General features: G+C 49.4%; 1 protein-coding gene across 5 annotated transcripts in view; it reads right to left on the bottom strand.

The window, feature by feature from the left end:
* Window positions 1–6,569: 6,569 nt before the first annotated feature.
* COG2 (component of oligomeric golgi complex 2) overlaps window positions 6,570–21,200 on the bottom strand; it is a 40,519-nt gene continuing 25,888 nt past the window's right edge. For 4 of the 5 annotated variants that reach the window (XM_057486419.1, XM_057486421.1, XM_057486420.1 and 1 more), the window contains 9 exons: window positions 19,955–20,094; window positions 15,727–15,788; window positions 14,483–14,634; window positions 13,309–13,506; window positions 12,369–12,441; window positions 11,968–12,110; window positions 10,191–10,330; window positions 8,730–8,913; window positions 6,570–7,151 (listed from right to left, as the gene is read on the bottom strand). In XM_057486419.1, the coding sequence (XP_057342402.1) occupies window positions 7,050–7,151; window positions 8,730–8,913; window positions 10,191–10,330; window positions 11,968–12,110; window positions 12,369–12,441; window positions 13,309–13,506; window positions 14,483–14,634; window positions 15,727–15,788; window positions 19,955–20,094 (1,194 nt within the window). In that variant the 3' untranslated portion in view covers window positions 6,570–7,049. The remainder of the gene's footprint in view (window positions 7,152–8,729; window positions 8,914–10,190; window positions 10,331–11,967; window positions 12,111–12,368; window positions 12,442–13,308; window positions 13,507–14,482; window positions 14,635–15,726; window positions 15,789–19,954; window positions 20,095–21,200) is intronic. The other variant, XM_057486422.1, reaches the window with a different exon arrangement.

Below are 21,200 nucleotides of genomic sequence, written 5' to 3'. Positions count from 1 at the left end.
AATGTATGTAATTTAGCTGATGGTGCAAACACGAGCGCTTTCCAGGACTCTGGGTCCTGTTCTGTCTGGGTATAGTTTCCATGGAAGGTGCTGGCAGGCACCTGGCCGTCCTCCGGACATCGGTGGAGGGGGCCTCCTCTGGACGCTTGGCTGGGCAGGGGGCACTTTCTCTTTTGTGGGATGCAAATTCACACTGCTGCTTCCATTGTGCCAGGGAGCAGAAGGCAGAGAAGGAAATCTCCACGGATGGGCATTGGCACATCCCTTTCTATCTGGTGAACACTGCCGCCTACCCCCCCGTTGGTGGGATTAGGTCCCCACCCTCTAAACCTCGGGCGGACACTGAGGAGGCCAGCACCCAGAGGCCCCCCTGCTGCTGGTGGCACTGAGGCTGTTTCCTGAGTACATAAAGCACTTTCTCACCTGCCCTTCCACACATTCTGAAATAACTGAGCAGGCTACGTAACATGGGAGCCGTGCGTAAGAGCTCAGGAGCGTGGGGCAGCAGGGAAGAAAACGGGGCGTGGTGGGTGAATGGGGATGATAGTTTCAGAGGGCAGCCAAGTTCTTCCTGCATGTGGCCCCATCCGCGTCAGCACTGGGCCTGCCCCGCCCCTCTGCTGGCCCATGACAGCCACGCTCCCTGGGCCCAGGCCAAGCAGGGTGTGCTGTGAGCACAGGGTTGGGGTGCTCTCTGAGGCCTGGTCTGCACCTCCACGTCTCAGCGCCCCTCTCACACTCCCAGGCACCCCTGTAGTCTGGAATGCATCTCCCTAGCCTCGATGTCCGGGGACAGCAGTCATTCCCAGCTGTGGCTGTGCCAGGCATGTGGGAGGCAGTGTGGTGGGTGCTTAGGAGCATGGGTTCCTGAGATGGACGGGCTGGGCGGGGGGCCCGGGGAGACTGGAATGCCAAGGAGGCCAGCCAGCCCTGCCAGCCAGCGCCCCAAGGCTGGCTCAGTGCTGTCCAGCCCAGACTTCAGCCTCAGAACTCTAAGAGGACACGTCTGTGTTGCTTTAAGCCACTAAGTTGCCGTTTGTTACAGCAGCAAAATGAAACTCACACAGCAACCCTGACACACACTCAGGAACTTCTCCTGATGGTGTCGCTGGGACTCCTGCGAAGGCTGCTCCCCCGTGTTCCAGGCCTCTCAAGAACCACCTCCCCTGGGCTCGCCTTAAGGAGGACAGCTGACCGTAGGAGGGTTGGCTGGCACTCGGGGAGCAGACAAGGTGAAACTCCCCAGAGGAAGTGTCTGGAAAGGGCCTCAAGTCTGCAGCCCCTTTGGGGCCCTGTCTTTAAAGCCAAAGGTGATGGTTTCTGCTGGGGATCTTCCAGTTCACAGCACTCCCCCCCACCCTTTCCCCACATGGGCCTCTGCTCCCTGGAGGAAGCCCAGGAGCCCCCAGACACAGGTCAGATGCATTTTAGCTCTGCTTCACGGGCCCCACTGCCTCCTTTCAGAGGGCAAAGGGCTTGAGCCAGGGGCACACACATTCATCACCCCCCATAGACCCGCACCACGTGCACACCGGCGGCCTGGGCTCCTGGTGGCTGAACCCAGCGCTCAGCCCAGTCTGGTCACCTGAGCGGCTGTACTCTGGCACCGTGGGCTCAGCAGCCTGCAGGTGAGGCCTCAGGACCCAGCTCCCCCAGCAGTCCCTAGGGCTCCTGCGGCACCACGTCCCTTGGGTTTCTCTTGGCCACATGCAGGGCCCCCTGCCTCTCCTTCCCTCCATGGCCGGTGCGGGGAGGTGCCAGCACCGTCCACTGCAGGCTGAACACCAGTCCGTGGGGAGAGCTGGCGGCTCCGGGAGCTGGAGGGCTTCGAGTCTCCATCCTCGTGGCTGGGCCTGCGGAGGCCACAGAGTCAGAGTCTGCGTCCCTCAGCAGGCCCAGGTGTGCACGCCAGAACTTAGGGGACGCTGCTTTATACGGAGCAGTTTCCAGAAGGGGTCTTGGCCACACCCTCCGGGCCTCGGATGGGTGCCCTCTGGGGGATGGCGCAGCGTCCACCGGAGTGTCACTGCAGCCATTTCTTTGTTAATTCCTCAGAGGACGGCAAATGAGAAACGGTCTCGATCTGTGCCCATTACTGGATTCAGAGCTGCTCCTCCAGTCCCTCCAGCATGCATCTTCCTTCATATGATGAATGTGTATTTGTGAGGCGCCGACTGAGTGCCCAGCTTTGTGCTGGGTGTGGCGACCAAGCAGGGGCCATCACCACCGAGGGTGCCTTCCAGGACTGTGACCTGTGGATCAGAAGTTGCCCGCTAGTGACACGAGACAGCATGGCCAGGCTGCCGAGAAGGAAGAGAACGTTTGTGTTTTTAACTATTTTGAATGGCGACTGGCACTGGGCTGCCACATTTCTCCTCCTTAGCAGGCTCCTTGGGATTCACCTGGGCCTTTGCTAGAAGTAAAATGTTGCCAGCAAATGCTGTTCTCAGCTCTCCAGCTCTTTTGTAAATGGGAAGCTGGGTCAGGATGTGACAAGAATACCAAATACTGACACTGTGCAGATTAATTAACACAAAAATGTTAATTCTAAGGGTTTGTTTCTCTTTCATGAAATTCTAAGTCTTCCCGGCCCTGCAGAGTGCTTATCCAGCAGACAAGGAAGTTATTCAGCAACTACAGCCACCTCCCCCCCGACTCTGGCCGCGCATGAGACCTGGAAAGATGTTGGCCCACCCAGGAAAGCCACCAGCTTCCAAATCTTTTGCTAAGTTTAGAAAACAGAATGATTTTTGTTTGCTTGTTACTTGTTTGGCAGCAAAACCCAGCCTGAATAGGTGTGAGGCTGTTTAAGATCCTGGCATTATTGAAGTTCATAGTGTGCAGAGCCCTGGATTTGCTGTGCTAAGACTGCATGTGTCTGATTACCAGGTGTGCTTCTGGAGCCCCTGTGGGTGTCACACGGGAGGCACCGCCTCACCTTTATAAGGACTGAAAAGCTCTGATGGCCAAAGCATGTACTGAAGGCGTTGGCTAATAGATTGTGGCCTGGAATTATCATCCCGTGTGATTTGTCTTTTTCCTAATGAACTTTATTGTTTTAGAGCAGTTTTAGGTTCACGGTAAAACTGAGCAGAAGGTAAAGTTCCCATATAAGCACGGCCTCCCCCTGCTCGCAACGCCCCCACCAGGTGGTGCATTTGTTATAATCGGTGAACCTGCACGGAGAGTCCAGGGTTTACGTCAGGGCTCGCTCTCTCGGTGGTGTCCATGCTGTGGGTCTGGACGTATGTGTAAGAACATGTATCCACCGTTAAAAGAGTATCACACAGAATAGATCTGCCCTCTTAAACATCCCCTGTGCTCCTCCTATGCATGCCTCCCTCCCCCACAAACCCCAGCAAGCCTCTTTCTGTCTCGGGTGGTCTTGCCTCTCCCAGCGCGTCACGCGTTCGGAACCGCACAGCCTGCAGCCTGTGCACCTTCCACTTAGCAAGACGCACTGGAGGGTCCTTCAGGCCCAGTCATGGCTTGAGAGCTCATTTCTATTAATGCCGAATAATACCCTCATCTAGGGACCACTTGTCTGTCCACTCATCTGGAAGCACATCTTGGTTGCTTCCAAGTGTTGGGCAGTTATGACTGAAGCTGCCATGGACATCACTGTGCAGGTCTCTGTGTGCACACGTTTCTCTGCGGTATTTAGAGTCACAGAATGAGCAGAGGTGTTTGGGCGACTTCAAGAGCCTCAAACACCGCGGGCTGAGTGTGTCCTCCATCGCCTCGGGGGTGGGGGCTTGGAGCCCCCATCCCCACATTCCCTTCCCCCGTCCTTCTGCTACTTCACCTGGGAAGAGCTGGATCCTTTGACGCTTGTCCGTAAGTTCTGTTAGGTGGGTCCAGCCCAGCCTCTGGTCCGGGCTGATTTGGTGCCACTACTGAGGCTGGCCTTCCAAGGCCTCTTCCGGCCCGTGTCAGTCTTTCCATCCTGGCGGAGGGAACACATGCTGTTTCCGGGCCTTGACAGCCTCCCCAGCTCTGTAAACCGGGTCGCCCCGAGCCGACCCCGGGGCACTGGGAGAGGCAGGGACGCGCTCTGCCCGGGGGCCTCAGAGGAAGTGGGGCCCTGCCACAGATGCCCTGATTTTGGACTTCTGCCTCCAGAACTGTCAAACAATGCGATTGTTTTCTTTATGTCTGTTTTTAAAGATTTATATAAACTTCCAACTAATTTTATGTATATGTTACATGAAGGTCTTTCTAAGCATATCTTCTGAAAAAATTTTTTTATATTGAGGTACACACAGAACGCACAAATCTTAGTGGACAGCTCGGTGAACTTTGACATGTGTATACACTCAGGTAACCATCACAACCCAGATCAAGGTATCAAACACACTTAATTTCTTCCCTCTTTACCTATTTCACCCATTCCCCCACCCCTCCCCTACAGCAGCCCCCAGTCTGTTATTCTGAGGCTCCGTTTTTTTTCTTAGATTACACATAGAAGTGAGATCACACAGTATTTTGTGATCTTTCTGACTTATTTCACTTAGCATATGCCATCTAGATTCATCCACTTTATCCCAAAGGGCAAGATTTCATTTTTTATGGCCAGCTAATATCCCATTATATATATATGTACCACATCCTTTTTATCCATTCATTTATGGGACACTTAGGTTGCTTCTGTATCTTGGCTATTGTAAATAAAGCTGCAATAAACAGGGGTGTATGCATCTTTTTTTAGCGAGTCTGTTGCCTTTGGGAAAGTTCCCAGAAGCAGAATTGCTAGATCATAAGGTATTTCTACTTTCAGTTTTTCGAGAAACCTCCATACTGCTTTCTACAGCGGCTGCACCAGTTTGCAACCCCTCCAGCAGTGTAGGAGGGCTCCCTCTCCCCTACATCTTCTCCAGCACTTGCTATCCCTGCCCTCTGGAGAGTGGCCATTCTGACTGGTGTGCGGTGACCTCGCATTGTGGCTTTGACGTGCACTTCCCCGCTGATGAGTGACGTGGACCTTTTCCTGTGCCTGTGGGCCATCCGTACGTCTTCTTTGGAAAGATGTTCATTTAGGTCCTCTGCCCATTTTTTAATCAGATAATTTGTTTTCTTGGTGTTCAGTTGAATGAGTTCTTTACATGTAACATCCTATTGTTTCAGGCCACCACATCTGTGACCATTTGTTACCTAGGAAACTAACACAGGCAGTTGCCCCCTGGGTGAATGTGGAAGCCACAGGGTGGAGACAGCGGTCTGGCATTCAGCCCGGGGCTCTGCCTGAGGGAGCAGGGCTTCCCCTCCAGCTCACCTACACTGGCAAGGAACAAAGCTCCTCTTGTGCTTGAGATCCTTTCTGATTCTATTATGTTATAAAGTAAAAATATTTCTACAGTAAAAAAGTTATTCTTTAAAGTTTATTAAATCATGATTGTCCAAAGCAAACTAATAAAACGTGTTAAATAAAGGAGACATTTTAGGGAAGCCAGGTATAAACATTCTGGAACTTTTTGCTTTTTACCTAAAGATTCTTGTTTCTTTAGCCTAAAAATAGATACTATGAAATCAAGGACGCTGCTGCAGTGAGAAGGTGCTGCTACCGGATCCAGGTCATCCGGGGCTCGGCCGGCATCAAGGAGGTCTGTGCTCGGGTCCCAGTGTGGGGTCAACTGTTCCACTGCTCTCATTTGGGAGGGACAGTTACTGAATGGTGAGTAAACTGGGCTCAGGGACTATCCTGCCTGGGTTTAAATCCCACTTATTGGTTATTTCAACTCCTTGTCTGTTTCTTCATTGGTGAAACAGAAATAAGAACCCTGGAGATGCAGGAGCTAGTGACATCCCTCTCCAGCCATATATTGAATCAAACAAGAAAGGCGAAGCAGCCAGGGCAACACTGGCGTCCCCTGCTGACTGAGGTGGGGCTGGAGGGAGTCGCTCGGCCGCGTGGCTGCTGAGGTGGGTGTGTGAGGGGCCAGCCTGGCGAGGCTGGGCCCCCGCCTCCCGGAGCCCATCCTGGGCACGGCGCGAGGTGTGTGCTGGCAACAGGAGGGGCCGTGTGTGACTCAGGCCCCCACCTGCTGCCCGCAGTGCTCCTCCTGGAGCCCCTCTTCCACGCTCCCCCTTTCTTCCCTAGCTCTGCCTGGTCGCTGGGCTGTGGACAGACCATTCCTGCTCACTCCTCCATCTGCTGAATTCCCAGCACTGATTTCCCTTTCCGCCCATCTAGCCAGCCTTTGGGCAGAGCCTGCGTGCAGAGGAACGCAGGGCTGGGGGAGTGGGACTCCCTGCTCCCACTCACCCCAAAGCCTCACTCGGCACCCATGCCCCACAGACCACCTTCTGGTCCCCACACTCTCCCTCCTCCTGGGGCCAGGCTTTGTTTGCCAGGAAGGACAGGCCTGCCGACCCCATGGGCAGGAGCATTTGCTATCGTTCCGTGGCACAGAATTCCCGCACACCCAAAAGGAGGCCCAAGACGGACAGGACCCTGCCCAGAGCAGATCCTGCCAGAGGGAGGCGTCTACCCAGGGGAAAAGTGCCCTCACAGCGCAAGAGGGAGGAGGGGTCGCCCCGTGCTGAATTCACAAATAAAAGGCACACATGTGTTCGGCAGACACTCCCTTTATTTAGGAAATAAATCTTCCCTGCTGGTCTGGCTCCTGACCCAGGTCTGAGGTCTGCTCCTGAACACCTGCCGGAGACTGGGCCACCCCTGGCCTGCCAGCAAGCTGGTGGGGCGCGGTGGCTCTGCCTTGGGGAGGGGCGTCCTCACTGTGGCCGCCCGGCTGCTTGGGCGGCAGGGCCAGGGAGGTGACATCCCACATCCGTGCGGATATATTTACTTTAATCAGATTTTAGAAATCAGCTCTTCCATGCTAAGATTTACAATAAAAATAAAATGATTTGCTCTGTAAACTATAGTATAAAGTTTCAAATGTCTTAAAAACGATCTTCCATACAATGGAAAAAGGCTTTTGTGTTCTTTTTCAGGTGAAAGACCTGGGTGTGCAGAGGAGCTGCGGGCAGCCGGCGGCCCCTCCCCGGGGGCGGCCCCCCCACCCCTTCCCACCTCCAGCCGCCGCCGCCTAAGGCTGCTCAGCCCCCGCCTGCTCCTGGGCTGCGGCCACGAGCTCGGAGAGCGCTGCAAAGCTCGGCACGTCCTCTGTCTGCAGGCCCATCTTCTGTATCTGCAAAGGCCACGAAAATAAACAGCCACTGTGGTTTGTGCTGAATCTGAAAGAGACCCTCAGAGACCAACACCCACCTCCAGCCTCTACCAAACCAGGAAAACAGCTCCCTGAAGACTGGTAGGATACTTCTTCCTTTAGAAAAAGGACTTCCTTACTATAAACAAGACTTTACTTTTTGGGGCCAAACACCCAGCATTCTAAAAGCCGGTATGTTAATTTGTCTCTGGCCGTCAAACTGGATGCAAACCAGGACAAAAGCCTCTTCTGTGCATTGGAATAGAAAGTTCACACTGAGAGAAACAATAAACTGAACTATTTTTTAAGTGGAGAATTTTCAAAAAAGTGTTGGCCTGAGCTCTTTATTTCCTGACATGTCATCAACAACCTTTTCTTAGAATCTGATGAATGAAACACTTGGCACAACTGTGGAAAATCTTGGTAACCCAGGCACAGCACACAATGTTCCCACTGATGTTTACCACCGCCACCACCACAGGAGCACACACCTGTGCGTACACACCTGTGTGTGCACACACCTGCACCTGCACAGGAGGATCTGGAGAAATCTGCCTCAGGCGCTTGGCACCGGTGGGTGAGTGCGGCCCGGAGACTGGCACCTGCCTGTTCTTCTCCCCCCTCGCCGCCCACAGCGCCCCCCTCTTTCCTTTTGTTCATCACCCCTGCTTCCTAACAGACTTTGGCGCTGGTAAGGAGGCTGTTAAGTCTCCCTTGGGAAACAAAAACATCAGCAGACTTCTCTGCCAGAACATCTCTGTAAATACACCTCAGAGCAAACAGCTTTTCAGAGATGACTCTGATGTGTAACAGGGAGTCCTCACTGACCTAGAAAGCCAACATCTTCTGATAGAAATGTCATACTTCTACTTCCCCTAGCCAAAAGGTCTTCCTTGAGGATCTAGCTATAGAGTAAATCTAAACAGTTTAGAAGCCAGTTTCTGAATATCTAAAATCTTTATGAGACTCGAGACAAGTCCCCTCTGTGAGGAAGCAAGGCCCTGCATATGATCCACACCTGCCCCCACGTGGACACGTATATTAATATCCATCCTACACTGACTCTAAAATCTGTGTTTTCTAGAAAACCTACAAAACCCAGGCAGGGAAGCAAATCTGGGCTCAATTTCTCCGGGGCCACCCTGAGACACCCTGGGGCTAATGCTTTTCCAGTTACTCTAAGCCAAGTAGCAAACACTTAAAAAGACCCTGACACAGCAGCGAGCGCTATCAGGCACTCTGCGAGCAGTGGACAGACAGGCCGCCACCTCCGTGAGCTCACACGTCAGCAGGTGTCATGACCCCGAGCACCAGCGACCTGGGCAAATGTCAGCTGCCTCAAACATCAATGCGCTGGACCTCAAAAGGGTTGGATCTCAGTTTCCTGTCTTTTCTTTCCCGTAAGTCCTGGGTACAAATCCTCCACCCCTTCAAGTGTGCAGGGCCCTGGCCCTTGCCCTCAGCTCGGCAGCACCTCTGGGCTCATGAGAACCGCCCCGTGGCCGCTGGGCCAGAGTTCCATCCCGGAGGCGCTGGAAGTGGCGGTGGCTCGTGGGTTACCTGCTCTCCTAGGTACTGGACATCCAAGGCCAGCTGCAGCCTGATCTTGTCGTCATCGCTCATGCTGCCCGCACGGGGGCCGGCGGGGGCAGCGGGCGCGGGCCTCCTGGCGTGCTTCAGCCTTTTCAGGCTCTCCTCCATTCTCCGCACGGCGCTGAGAACGTCGGACACGGTCTCGTGGTACCTTGAGCACATTGAAACAGTCAGGGGTGTTTGTGTACAAAGAAACTGGCCGACTTGGCGGACCCAGAAGAGATCTATAGGATAAATACTCATTTCCAATAAATTTGGCATGGAAAACATTTAATGTTTTTGGTAAATATTTAATGTTTCTTAAGACTGAAAGAAAAATAGGGTCTTGACTCTCTAGCACTGCATTCTCTCAGCACTTACGAAATACGTATGTGGATTCTGTTTAAAATTTCAGTCCTGAAAGAAAATCACAGGCCAACCTGTTTTTACTGTATCATGGGTGTATCTCACTCTCCAATTACAAGTAACAAATTTCAGTCACAATCAGTTCTAGGAACAATTCATGTGTTAAAGAGTAAAAACATTTCAAAATTTCAATAAAACTAATTGTCCTCAAAATAGTCTCAATGCAATTTGCAAATTATAAATGCATTATATTTCAAAAAAGTTTGCTTACAAGCTGGTTACTTGGCATTTGGAATACATTTGCTCACAAAAACAGTTCTATGATTCATGATTATGCTCTAAATTAACCCACAAATCCTGCTGAACTCACAAGTGATTAAAATAAATAAAATACTATTGCGAAACTGACCAAAATTCAACAAAAAATTGAGTCACTTATTGTCACAAGTGAATTCTGATGTCACTTGTTGCTGGCACTTGGCAAAAAGTAACCTGAATTGGAAATGAAGGGACATTTGACCGCAGCGATTCTGAAGACCTCCTCCTATTTTCAAGGGTTGCAGGGTTTTAGACACTGATCCTCTATCAGCTGCAATTACACTTCAAAACGTATGCTTTCACTTCCTTGAGTACAGCGGTCTCGCCAGGGTTTAAGTCCTTTGGTTGTCTGGCATGATCAGAGCCATTTGGGGCTGATACAGCTGAGGAGAGGAAGGACCTTAAAGGACAGACATGCCTGGAACTTGGGGAGAGATGCCGGCATGAAATGGCACCAGGGCAGAGGAGGGCAGGCCTGCCCAGGGCTGGCAGGATGTGCCTGGACCCCCGGAAGGGGTGCGGCCTGGGAGACACCAGGGCCGGTGGGAGCCCTGGCCACCTTGGCTGCAGTCCAGGCTGACGGGGACGGCCTTGGGCAGGGGAATGGAGTGGGAATGGCTCAACCGTTCACACAGGACTGAGCGCTTACACCCGGGGACTTGGCCCGCAACACAGCAATTCACAACCTCATCCACACGCGAGCCTCTGATGGTCTCGGCATCTTTTCTGAGAAAGTCTGGGAGAGCCCTCGTTGGAGTCACTTACTTATGCGTGCTCTCAGAGAGAGCACCTCGTAACCACTGCTGAATCACCGCTTGTTTGAGCTTGTCCTGGTGTGCACTCCGAAGCTGGTAAAGTGGCTTCAGAGCGCTGTCCACGTAAGCGGAAGCCGCGGTCGGCACCTCCTGGAGCGACGGTGGTACGGGCGAGAGGCGCACAGAAAGGAGATGAACGGTAAGTCACTGAGACCTCAGGTCCCAAAGGGCACTGCTAATGTACCGGTTTTGAGGTACACCCAGCCTCCATCCCTCGCAAAAAGCAACACAAATGTCGTCTACAGAAAGACACCTGGAGAAAGGAGGGAGCCGAGAAGAGTGAAGTGGGGGACGAGGACGTCTGGGGCGGGCAGACTCGGGTGCCGGGCCAGCCACCCACAGCTCAGTCGCCTTCAGCGCCGCCTCCGCTCGTGTCGCGTCCAGGTGGCTGCGTGACCCGGCTCGCCCACTCACTGCTGGTCTCATTCAGAGTGCGTGCGCAGGGGGCTGAGCTTTGCCCCCGAACGTGTCTAACAGCTCCCCCCAAGTGCTGCTAGTGGTGGCGGCCAGCAGACCACCATCTGAGAAGCGAAGGCCTCAGGACAGTGATCTGGCTTCTCTTAGTGTTGGCTTGTCTGCCTATGAGGAAGGACGCCAGCACCCACTTCGCAGGACTAATGAGAGTGTGTGGGAAGTTTCTAGCACAGTGTCTGACACACAAGGGAAGAATCTGGCAAATATGACATCCTACGAATGGAAAGGGGAAGTTGGTAGATTACTAAAAGAAAGAAAAAGGATTTGACCGTATAAAATAGGTCCCTCTCTCCTACTTCTAAGTGGAGCTTCAAGACAGACCAGGAAAAGAAAGTTAGGGGACAAGGTACTCGTACGGAAGTGGTCTCAGATTTTAAAGGGAAAGAAGAGCCACAGGGGGACGAACTCCATCTCAGCTCAGCAAAGGGGCCACGCCCTGCATCCCAGCCCTGTGTCCAGGGGGCAGAGCACACACAGCAGGTGCCGCCCCGCCCGGAGCCCAGTGCTGAGGCTGCCCGAGCCAGTGCAGCCGTACGACTCCAGGGACACTCCGGAACAGCACGGGGTCTGAGGAGATGTTCAGTTCCTGAAAGTGATTTTAGTAGTAAGCTGCCTAAAATCTGAGTCTACAGCTGCAAAGAAGAAATCAGAGGGAAGACCAAGTGAGATCCAGCAAGAGCGACAAGAGCATAAACACCTGGAAACGAGAGCTCAGCAGAGAGAACAGAAACCCTGGCAACCTGAGCTCCCCAGTCCCACTCTGCACAACGGGGGAGCCGCAGGATTTGACTCGGGACGTCCGCGCACCCCGCAGCTCCCCATCCTATACATGCCTTCACTGGTCCCTAAGGCAGCTCTCCAGATCCTACCCAGGGGAAGAGGGGGGCAGGTGGGCACTCGCTGTGATGATACCAAGGGGACAAGGTCAGCTCAGATTCCCTCAGACACCGTACGGGAGACAAAAAAAAAGTACAGGATTTAAACTATTTTATTAAAGTGGTTTCTTCTGAAAGTACTAACTTTCCTAAAGGCCACCAGCATCCAGGAAAAGTCCGTCCTGCCCACACCAGGCACCTGGCTGCCCGCTGTGGAGCGGCTTCTCGCAAGTGCGATTCTGCTGAGCCAGGCAGATTAAGTCTGTCTCAGGCTGCCCCTGGGAACCTATTTCTGCCTCCCGTGTCCCCCACCTGCCCCATGGCTTTCACACAGTGCATTTCCTGACCTCAAAATTCTTTTCAATGAATGGTACTAACCTTATTGGTTCTTCGGTAAAGCCTGGGAACCTCCAGGGCGCTTTTCAGGAAACTGAAGCAAGACTCACTCAAGTCCCGGATGATCCTGCCGCTCAGGGCTGGTGCACAGGCTGACAGAGCCGCCCGCGAGTCCTCCAGGGCCGCTGCCGAGACATAGAACACCGTGTCTCACCACTGCGCTCACACCCACATGGGAGCTTATTGTAAGAAGTCAAATACAACTATTAGAATTAAAAAAACATTTCACTTAGGGAAGTTATAATCAGAAAACAGAACATAGAAACAACTAAGGATTTACAACTAGAGAAGCAAATATTAGTTTAAATATATCCTACAGTATCCACAATTTTATCATGTTTTCTTATTCAAAGGTTTCTTGAACTCTGAGGATTCATTTTTACCTGAGATAGAAGAAAAATTCTTAAAGCCAATCGTTTCAAGTTTTGGCTTGATTGTTTCCAAGAGTTCTGGAAGCTGAAATAAATATGCACTTTATGTATTTAGTCACTTTTCATACATTAGAGGAGGAGGCAATTCTATTTACATGTATGAACTCCAGAATATTGTTACTGAATGACAAAACTACTCAGGACTCAGTAGTTTTCATGAGAAGACAGCAAAATCCATCATTCTTGCTTTCCCTGTAAAAGAATCCCACAGCAGGGAAAACAGCACAGCTCATGGCTATCAACAGGCCCAGAGAATAAGCAGATCACTTCCTATTGTACGGCTTGTCCCAGTACCAAAACGGTTCATGACAAAGATGATTTTGCTCAAAACATACAATATTTGTTCAAGCATTACAAAATATTTAAACGAGGAGAGCAGCATTCTGTCTCAGAGCACTGAGACACAGATCAATCCCATAAAGCTCTCTCGGTGGCAAAAGCAAAAGCATGGGACCTACGCAGAGAAAACTGCAAAGAATTTTAATAGTTCAGCACTTTCAAAGTATGACTGAAGATTTGATGTTAACCAGGAAATACCTGGGTAAGTCAAACCGAAATGATCAAGACCGACCCACTAAAGATCCCGCCTGCACAGACTAAGTTGAGCTGATGAAACAAGGGCGGGGCGGGAGGTGCTCGCCATGTGCTTCCACCAGCGCTCCTGAGAAGGAGGCAGAGCTCCAGGGGAACCACACTGACTGGGCTGCTAGGCAGGGAGGGAGAGGACACGCCTGCAGGGAGATCTGGAGACACACTTTGAAGGGGAGCTGAACAAGGTACTCTGCCGAGGGGCCCCTCGGCCCCACGATCCTATGGCCTCTTGTCTTTGCACATCCTACTTTCTGTGAACACTGAACCGGGCCCTGAGAGTCCCTCTGGGATGCAGGCTTACCTGCTCCTGGAGCTTGATCAGGTCTGCGGCCACGTACACCAGCTGAGTGCTGGAAATGGAAACTACAGGTTTTGTCTCAGAAGGGCTGCTTCCCTGGTCTTCACTGTTTCCTTGGGTGACAGAAGGGTCTTTGCTGCCAGTTACCAAAGGCTTTTTAATGTCCTTAGCATTTTCATTAGAGATGGGCCTGAGTAAAAGCTGAAAAAGGATTTCCATGATTAAATATTTTTCCACTAGCAAGACACATGAGCATTTATACACATGGGTCAACAACTCAGCACGAAGTGCCAGCTGCCTTCTGAGTATTCAATAAAAGTTTACTAACAAAAGAACAAGAGGAACCAGGAGATGCGAGGATGACCTATGACCCCATGGACACTTACCGCCCTTGAACTTGCATCTACTTTCTAGTCATAAAAAGGAACAGGCAAAAATGAAATGATAGGCCCCTCAGCCAAACACCAAGTTAACTTCTGGAACACCACAGGTCTGTAAAGATTAACTAACTTTATTAGGTAAATGATTTACTGAATTTGTTTAATAAATTTGCCATTTTAATTAATAAGGATAACAAATCAAAATCCAAACCTCCTTTTGGATACAAACAACATAATACAAACAACAGAAGTGTTATTTGCATGATGTGTCACACAGGACAACCAAACAGAATTAAACTGGCATCAAGCAAAGCCTGGGATAATGAACGTTCAAGGCAAAATAATTTATTAGAGACGTAGGAGGATGACTTGGCGAGCTGAGGCCTAACTGAGTAGTCACACCAACCCCACCGCGTCCCAGGAATCCCACAGTACTCTGCAGAGGTGGCCACGTGGGCAGGGCGGTCTGCTAAGACCCTTCTGAGCAGAGGGATGGCAACAGGGAAGGAAGAAACCGCCTGGCACTGAGCCCCCCTGGCATCTGCTGGGCACTCAGCCAGCCAGTCGGCCAACAGGTACCTCTTTACTTCTCACAACAACCACATATAGAAGCTGTTTTCCTATTTTACAGATGCAGAATCTAAGATTCAGAGCTAATTTTCCCAAGACCACAAAATTAAAAAGTGGCAGAGTGAAGGTTTGATTTTGCCTGTGCTCCTTCCATGAAAACACTGCGTGGGGACGGCGGTTCCCCTCCTCCTCCAGGGAACAGTGTGTTCCTGACGGCCGGCGCTCACCTCACCCACAAACACCGAGAACCGCGCCACGATCTGCAGCGTGAGCCTCCACAGACGGGGCGCCAGCAGAGGCAGGAACATCTGATCTGACCAGCACCTCTGGAGGCTGCTCCATGTTCTGTGAGACGCCAAGAGGCAGTACGAACTTCCGGCTAGAGGGAAGAACCAAACATTTAAGGGATCTCAGTCAATTACGGGCTACAACCTAGTCACTTTCAACGTATGATTCACGAGTGAAGGAAGTGCCATTCTGAACTTCAAATGGTCAGTGAAACTGCTAGTGGAGGTGCCACGGACGACCAGGGGGCCACATCCATGTCACCTTAACAGCTCTCGCAGCCGTGCATTTTTCTGATTCTACCTCCCAGGCATTTCATAAATGTTAAACATACACAACATTCAGAAATAATCTGTTAATAGGTACTTCACACCAAATCAACAAACATGAGCTGGGGTGACGGTCACTTGCAAGGGTTTGAACTTTGGTTTGAGCCTGTCCTGTTTCATTTGTTACTCTCCTCCTCCCTGACTGGAACATCATACTTACATACAGCAAGTCAATTACATATGACCATTTTTGGCAAAGACATGGAAACTCACTTTGAGGCTAAAATAGTGCCGTGCAGGCTGACTTAGCTCTATGGAGGAGAGCAGAAATTTAAGTGAACAGCTTAGTGACCTATGTGATTACAGAAATGGCCACATATGTGTGAGTGGCCCCTAGGAATTACTACAACAGGAGTAATGAGGCTGGAAGGAATGCGACCATGTCTGCCACCTGCCCAGCAGCTCGGGACTGGGGCTGAGAGCTCTGGAAGCCTAGGGCAGGAGCCCCAGCTGAGAGTCATCCCCGGGGAGGCCAGAACCGTCCTGACCTTTCCCTCGGCCTGAGAGGAAAGCAGATCGAAGCCAGTTTGCTATAAAAAGGGCCAATCACTTAAGCACACACGAGTCTATATCCCCTGGACATGATACATTCAGGAATGGAAACGAATGTGTATGTCCACTTCATATATTCTGAAAGCATCCTTTTTGTCATCCCTCTAAAGAAGAAGCTCTATAAACCAAAAAAGATGATTTCTTTCTGCCTCTTAAAAAAAAACAGAAGTTAAACTAGGTCTTTAAGGTCTAACTTACTTACGGTAGGAAAAGGTAAAGTACCCTTGGGGTTATCAAGGTCTAGCGGACTGGACGCGCTTAACGCGTTTAGTGGCCTCTGTCATTTACTGGTGAAAGAACGTTACCTGGCGCGTCTTCCAGTACATCTGTGAGTGCTGCCTCTAAAGATCCAGCTATTTCTCTAAACCTGCCATAAAAACAAGAACACAGGCAAGTGTTTACGCTGCTGCTATCTGCCTTTTGCTCTGCATTCTCCCCTCTTCTGAAGTATCAAGGACACCCCCCAGGGTCAGGGACAAGTCCAGTGCTCATGGACACGCCTACCCAGCCTCCGAATGCTTATTCCCCTAGGCTTTCTGTTGTACTGAGCAAGAAATAAACTTATCTTGCTTAAGCTGCTGTTCTGTAGGGGGGGGGGGTCGTCTGTTGTTTGCAGCTGATCTGAATCACCACTAACCCTGTGTTTTTCAAACTAAATGAACTGCATATGTAAGTCCCCATCAGAAGTCATTTTTGGCAAGTCCCACCTGGCTGTAGTCATGCAGGCACTTCAAGCCACCAACCTGTGGTTCTCTGACCCATCTGCATCAGTACCATGGCACGGAAGCAAGCGTCCCCTAACGAAGACGTGGGAAGGCTGTATTCTGTATCTTCGCAGCTTTAAGTAGCCAGTGAAAACTAGAACATACTGGTTGGTGCCCTCTGGACTTCTGTTCTCAGCTGGCCCACCTGTCACCTCATGTCATCCTGTCACAGACTTCTGTTTCAATAACTGATGCGGACACACTTTTATGAAACTGAGTGTCTATTTTTCACTAGCTGCTTATGTCGCGTTCTCTTTCTCAGCTATGTACCTCTCCCACTTCCATATCCTCTTTACCAGCAAACTGTGGCCACCTGCTGGTTCCCTTGCTAACAATAAATCCCAACACATGCTTAAGATCAATTTACCTAACCGATAAATTTGGTATGTTGACAGGACACATGTACTTTTTAAAAGCAGTTCAGAGACTGAGCTTAAGAAAATGGTCTGAAGAGTAAAAGGAGCAGCAGTCTAGACAAAGAACAGCAGCCCTGCCTTCAACAAGGTGCGACGTGACTGAGAGCTGGACTCTAAGGCTGCCCTGGGCCGTCAGAGCCGGCTGCTTCCCCACAACTCCCTGTATGCCCCTGCGAAGGGAAGGAACTCTCCGACTGCCCAGGGGGCTTGCAGAAGGCTTGCCTCCAAGCCACAAATGAGGCACAGAGGAGCAAATGGCAGAGAGGACCCTGGAGACTACCCCCAGAAGGGCGGCCAAGGGCAGCAGTGAGCTGCACCACAGGGGAGGGACTGCTCTGGGGCTGGGGGAGCAAACCAACACCCGGCTCTTGATTTCAGACCTGTAGGCCACATTTTTCCAAAGTTTATACAAAATATAGGAAAGCAACTGCCGATACAGAAAAGGCCTGATAGCCGACATAGCACTATTTATAACAGGGACAAATTGGAAGCAACTTAAATGGCCCCAAATTAGGCGAAGTTACACAGTATGCAGCACGTTCACACTAGGACGTGGTAAGAGAAGAGGTGAGCATGCAGCTACAGTGATAAGGAAGAATAGGAATAATTGGTATTAAGTAAGGACACAAGACACAAAATTGTATGCACATTTATAATTCTGGAGAACACACAACGTGAAGAATGAGGGACAAGTGCAGCAGACCCTTAGTATCACTGCATGTCACACATTCTGACTGCCGTGACCAAGCGAACCTGCCTAAGTCACCTGGCATTGCCATGCCTCCCCGGCCAGGGGCCCAGCACCCGACCCTCACGGAGCTTTCTGGGCAGTGAGTCCCAGGACCCAAGTGAGAATCCTGGAAGACTTCTTGGGACATGGCAAAAAGCAGGGCACTTTGGTGAGACCTGAAAAGCTGTGCTGGAGTTTTTGTGTGTATATGGGGTGTCATTCTACTCCTGACAGGGTATTTGTAAGAAAGGCAACCCCAAATACAAACACTTCTAAATAATTCTAAAGTTTGGGTTTTGGGGAAGTCTCTGACATCTTCCTCCATACATGCCACAGGTTACAATATCACAAAAGTAATGACAAAAAGGACAAGTGCTAATAAGAATTTTATTGGCGTTGTGCTCTCCGCACGGTAGTATCAGTAACACTGTGGGTGCATGTGTACCTTGTGCAGGGACATCCGTGGGGAGGGGAAAGGGAAAGGGCATTAACATGGCAGACTGCCCGTCATGAAGGGGCAGATATACTATGTTCAGCGTGTAATGAATATACTACATACAGGATATATGTGTGAACATTCTGGGAGTATGTAACATTCTAGAAACATTTCAATTAAAAAGAAAAAGACCTAAAACTCAGCCTTTGGCATTTAAGGGGCTAACACCCCAGTTCCCAAGCAGCCAGTGATTCACTACAATTTGAGATTGTTTTGGTCACATTTGAATTTGGTTTCTATGAGAAACTAAGTCTTAAACCTTCTTTCCAGCCCCCTGTGAGAACAAATAGAATGTAGAGCCAGCAGGGATACAAATGTGTTCACAGAATGGTGGTGGGTGGGCACTGCTGCCTTCATCTCGTAGGCCTAGAGCCAGATGCAGGAGCAGAGACCTGCTACTGAGAGGCAAAATGAATATTTCACCTTAGAACACGTCCTAATATTACCACCCGACTGGTGTTTAGGCTTCCTCTAAGTGACCCTGAAATGAATCAGATAACCTCACAGCTCTGACCCAACCATGCTGGCAGAACTTTTTGTCATACCTCAGAGTAAACAACCCAACACCTGGTAAAAATCAACAGAACAGGCCCACAAAACACTACTTGAATTGTTTTTTAAATAGGAAAACAAATATATTGAATAAGTCTATCCAAACTTTGTAACTCAAACATAATTTTTTAAAATTTCATAAAATTTAAATAAAACACTTTACAAAGAAAAGTCTACTGATCCCTTTGAATGCTTAAAGCTAAAGTCTGGTGAAGGTACAAAACAGTCTTGCAGGGAACATGGCTGAGTTTCAACCTAGTTCAAGGGTCAGTCTCCAGCTTTGAGCGGACATGTAATGGGAGAAGGGGCAGCTGACGAGAGGCTGTGATGCCGTGTGGCCCGCCTGGGGAGCCCAGAGCACGGGCTGGGACGGCCCACGGAGCTCCCGGAGGTGGGCGACAGCACGAGGAGTGTGAGTCTGGGGACGACTGGAGAAAATGTAAGACTTATACACTGTTTCTCTACTGCAGTGTTATACTGCAAAATGATGATTTACTGTTCTGCTTATTAAGCAAGAGAGCTTCTTGCCCTGGCTTGATCTTAATTATCCTGTAACAGCTATTTCCAGGGCAGTCCCTGAGCATCTTAGATGAACAAATCATTAATTTCCTACTGAAAGACAAGCTATAGGACGATTTACTTTCACAAAATTAAGCACAACATGCCATATTGTATGTGAAGAGGCACTTTACCCACAGTCTGACAACTGTGATTTCATTGTTCAAAGATGAACACATGCATTCTCAATCACAGCAAGAAATTATAATTATGTTACCTAATTCTGAATCTATTCCCTCTGTAATTTTTCCTCAGAACTCTAGGGAAAAGGACTGTATCGTAACAATCATAACTAATGAAAACGTCCAAGGATTTAAACAAAAAGTCTATGATTCTTTAAGGAGCATTCCAACTAAAAGACTTTAGTTAATTCCATTCTACGGAGGAACTTAACCACAACCTCATTTAAGAGAATCTACAAAAATGGCTACCAATCATCTATTTTTCTAGTGGAACATATGTTGTTAAGAGTTTATCTTCAATTTCCCCAAGTAGTTTATAGAACCACATATTGATATAGGCGGTACAATATCTGGACGAAGAGTGTCGCTGATTTCCAGATAGAACAATGTCACAAAAATTGTAAAGGAAGCCAAAATAATCACGGGACTCTCATAAATGGATGGAAATTAGCTGCAAAGAACACTGAAGGCCTCACTATTCCCCATCCCTTCAGAAGGAAAATGTGCGACAGGTACACAAACAACAGACGTGGGGTGGGTCCACTCCTTGAGGCAGGCGATGCCACACAGAAAATAGGGAGAAACGGGGGCTACCAAACCCCTATTCCTGTCTCTTCACCATGCACAAGGACCAGATGCAAGGCTGAAGCTGGGCAAGCCAGCATCTAGCTCCTTTCAAGCCTTCTGTTCTCTAATTGCCAAAAAATAAAACATCATTTTGTCATGCAAGCCAGAGCCTTGACATCACAAAGAAGGGTCTGTTAGCTGGGGAACACCTTTCACTGAAATCAAATTCTATTTTAGAAGGGCAGGGGTAGGGGGATACCTTACTGACCTTATTTGAAAATAAACAGGCAAGTTCCACTTATTATTGAAGCTGTTGTAGGCGGGATGTGCTCTTAATCTTTTTACACTGGCCTGTGATCCACACTGCCGTTCAAATGTTCTTACAAAATCCATACTTATAGTGTATTTCTAAAATAAGAACAAACAGGTGGGATTTTCACTGTAAGCAAACTAATGAGAACTGGGAGCATATACTGAAAACTGTAATCAAGATAAAGGTGAACATACAGGATCAGTTTCTAGAGCCAACAGGGCCCTTAAGGGGCCTCCCTCCAAGGTCTCCACATAAAGACCAGGTAAGGCCCAATTCTGTGGCATGCTCAAGGTCCTGTGTGGAAAGCCCAACTGGAAACCCAGCTATCCTAGGAGTCCAGTGCCCTTTAATAACAGCCCTCATATTCTAGAGCACCCCAACCCAGTCCATTGGAATTGGAAGAGATGATAGACAAAATGGTATAATTCTCAAAGTCTCTCCAGAAGGAGAAAAGCAGAAAATTTTAAAAAGGAAAGAAAGAATCAAGCTGCATGAATAACAACTTTTTCATACAGGAGAAAATCAAGCTGCGTGAATAACATACTTTTATACAGGAGAAAACTGATGATGTTTTCTCTTCTGTTTAGGCTCAGAGAGAATTTACCCAAAGACAAAACTAGGAAATAGAGGAAAGAGAGCCTGGTCAGTCGGGAGAGCAATGCTGCCGCTGCAGGGAAGTGCGCATTTCCAAAGCCGCGGGCTCTCAGGAGAGCACTGCTGGCCTTTCCACATATTCCTCTCAATTAAGAGGAGCTCCGTTATGGGTCATGAAAAAGCCATTCGCCCAAATTTGGTGATGCCTGTGCTTAGGTGGGAGTTTTAGTGCAGTAAACACTATAGGTTTTAAATTTCTTTCAACTGGTTTTGAGCACACACATAGAATCCTCTGGGTGCGACGTGTGTGGAGCTGAGACAAAAGGTATGCATCCCTTTTGGGATAAAACTATACCTCTGTCTATAATGGATGTTAAAAGAATATAAAAGTATTTCCCTCGTTAGGAAGCAAGTTACATAAAGCTGAAAGCATTTCTTGAAGGAAATTGATAGGTGCCTGCTGGAAACTGTACCCACAAATAGTAGTTATTAGTTAAGAATTTGAAATTCAAAGTTTTATCAGAAAGCTTCATTTCTGAGCTTAAGCATCTCCTGAACTTCAGATGATTGGTATGACTCTGTGAAGAGCAGAGCAAAATATAAAAGG

This window comes from Manis pentadactyla, chromosome 10, assembly GCF_030020395.1.
Source record: "Manis pentadactyla isolate mManPen7 chromosome 10, mManPen7.hap1, whole genome shotgun sequence".
NCBI classification, from domain to species: Eukaryota; Metazoa; Chordata; class Mammalia; order Pholidota; family Manidae; genus Manis; species Manis pentadactyla.
This window is presented reverse-complemented; position numbering and strand designations above follow the sequence as displayed.